Consider the following 1,810-nt stretch of genomic DNA (forward strand, 5'->3'; position numbering starts at 1 on the left):
TATATATATGTAGTAAATATTGGGAATTTCTTCAATGTTGGCCAAGCATTTAACACAGGTAGCAATTAGTGTTTATTTATGCAATCATTTGGAAAATAATAAAATGTCATACCCTATCTAAAATAGCTTTATATTCTAAATTTAAATAAGGAAATATTCACTGAAACTATTGAAAAGTATTATACTTTTTTCCTTATCATAATAGATCTGAAGACTGGACTGTTACATGTAATATGTAATAGGACAAACCTAAAATAATTTCAAATAAATAAAACTAGTGGAAAAAATACTTTTATATCTGAATGAATCCAGGGAAGAAAGTCAATGCCAAAGTAAGCCAAAGTAAAATATTGACCAGCCAGTATAAATAACACCACCAACTTAATATTAACTTAATATTCAACCGGAATCATACTTACCATTGTCATTATGTAATTACATAGTCCACCAATCATCTACCAATTAATGCTATATAAGTCTTCAATGTCTTTAACAGGGTCTACATAATCAATTTCCAAATGTATACAAAGGGAATTGACTGCCTATGTTTTAGTCTCACTGAAATTTAAGGTTTTTTTAACGTGTGGAATTTTTACAATGAGAATTGATAAGAGGTCCTGTTTTCTGAAAAACTGGTTTCAATCCCAAGTTAATTCTGAATAGACAATCAACGGGTGGTTAATGTCTATAATACCAAATACGATATTAATATAGAAAAGATTTAAACATGCTGTCAGACTGCTTGAATTTGCCAACTGAATGTCACGCTACTTCTGTAAGTCAGTTTACTCTATTTTTTAAAAGTTAATTCTCCTACTTCCAAACATAGAATAAAAATATTAAATATTGCTTACTTGGGTAAATGTTTTCAAAGATTTCTGGCTGCGATGTTGAAAACAGTTCCACTATAAATGGTTGCTCTGAAGTACCATCAGCAATGTGAATCCAGCGATATGACCAAAAGTCTTCACGGTTTTCTATATGGATAGAATATTAAAATAAATGAAGGTAACTGTTATATACATATGAACACAAAATTATTCACTGAAATACTTTTTATGATTTTCAATTTTAAAAGCTTACCTTTCTTTTTTGACCGCTGGACCCTTCCTACAAAGACTAAAAGGCCAATAACATCACAGATGCAATTTTCTGGCATATCATCCAGTTCTGACCTAAAAAAGTAAAATCACTAAATTAATATTTTATTTTTAAACAGTGAAAAAGCATTCTACAATTATTATTTTGAAAATGTATATCTACATAATTGCTATAGCCTAATTCTGGGTACATTTTGAGCACATTATAATGCATTGTTTTTCAGTAACCAAGACTGAAGATTAATATTTAAGACATTTTGCAAGAAACTATTTTACCTTGTGGTAAATCGGTGATTTAACTTTGGCAGTCTCCATTCTGGTTTCACCTGCTTTTCTGGAATGATAATTATATTTGTTGGGGGATCTCGAAGATTCAGGCAGATTTCTGAAAAACAAATATATTACTTTAATATGCTATTTAATACACACCGAAGAATATACATGTCTATATATGAAACAGCAAAATAGTAGACTGAACATTTTGAACTCACCACTAAACTCAAGAACTAGATTATTATCAATGTTCTTCTACCTCCATTATCACATCCACTTATCTTTCCACCACAGTTTAAAAAGTTTAATCACACTTTGAGAACTTTGTGTTCTATCATTTCTTTAACTTAAAAAGAGTTTTATCACTTACATGTTTTTGCCCAGACAAAATGCTATTTGGCTTTGTTTTTGAACTTTATATGAGTGAAATCATATTT

General features: G+C 29.5%; 1 protein-coding gene across 1 annotated transcript in view; it reads right to left on the reverse strand.

Annotated features, from left to right (window-relative positions):
* The window catches only part of LOC108523432 (uncharacterized protein CXorf57-like), a gene marked incomplete at both ends in the record, with an annotated part of 14,952 nt that extends 13,467 nt beyond the window's left edge, over positions 1-1,485 (reverse strand). The window contains 3 exons of the mRNA XM_017864060.1: positions 855-977; positions 1,084-1,175; positions 1,377-1,485. Coding sequence (XP_017719549.1) covers positions 855-977; positions 1,084-1,175; positions 1,377-1,485 — 324 coding nt within the window. The remainder of the gene's footprint in view (positions 1-854; positions 978-1,083; positions 1,176-1,376) is intronic.
* Positions 1,486-1,810: the final 325 nt, after the last annotated feature.

Source organism: Rhinopithecus bieti, unplaced genomic scaffold (genome assembly GCF_001698545.2).
Source record: "Rhinopithecus bieti isolate Rb0 unplaced genomic scaffold, ASM169854v2 scaffold_75381, whole genome shotgun sequence".
In the NCBI taxonomy this organism is placed as follows: Eukaryota; Metazoa; Chordata; class Mammalia; order Primates; family Cercopithecidae; genus Rhinopithecus; species Rhinopithecus bieti.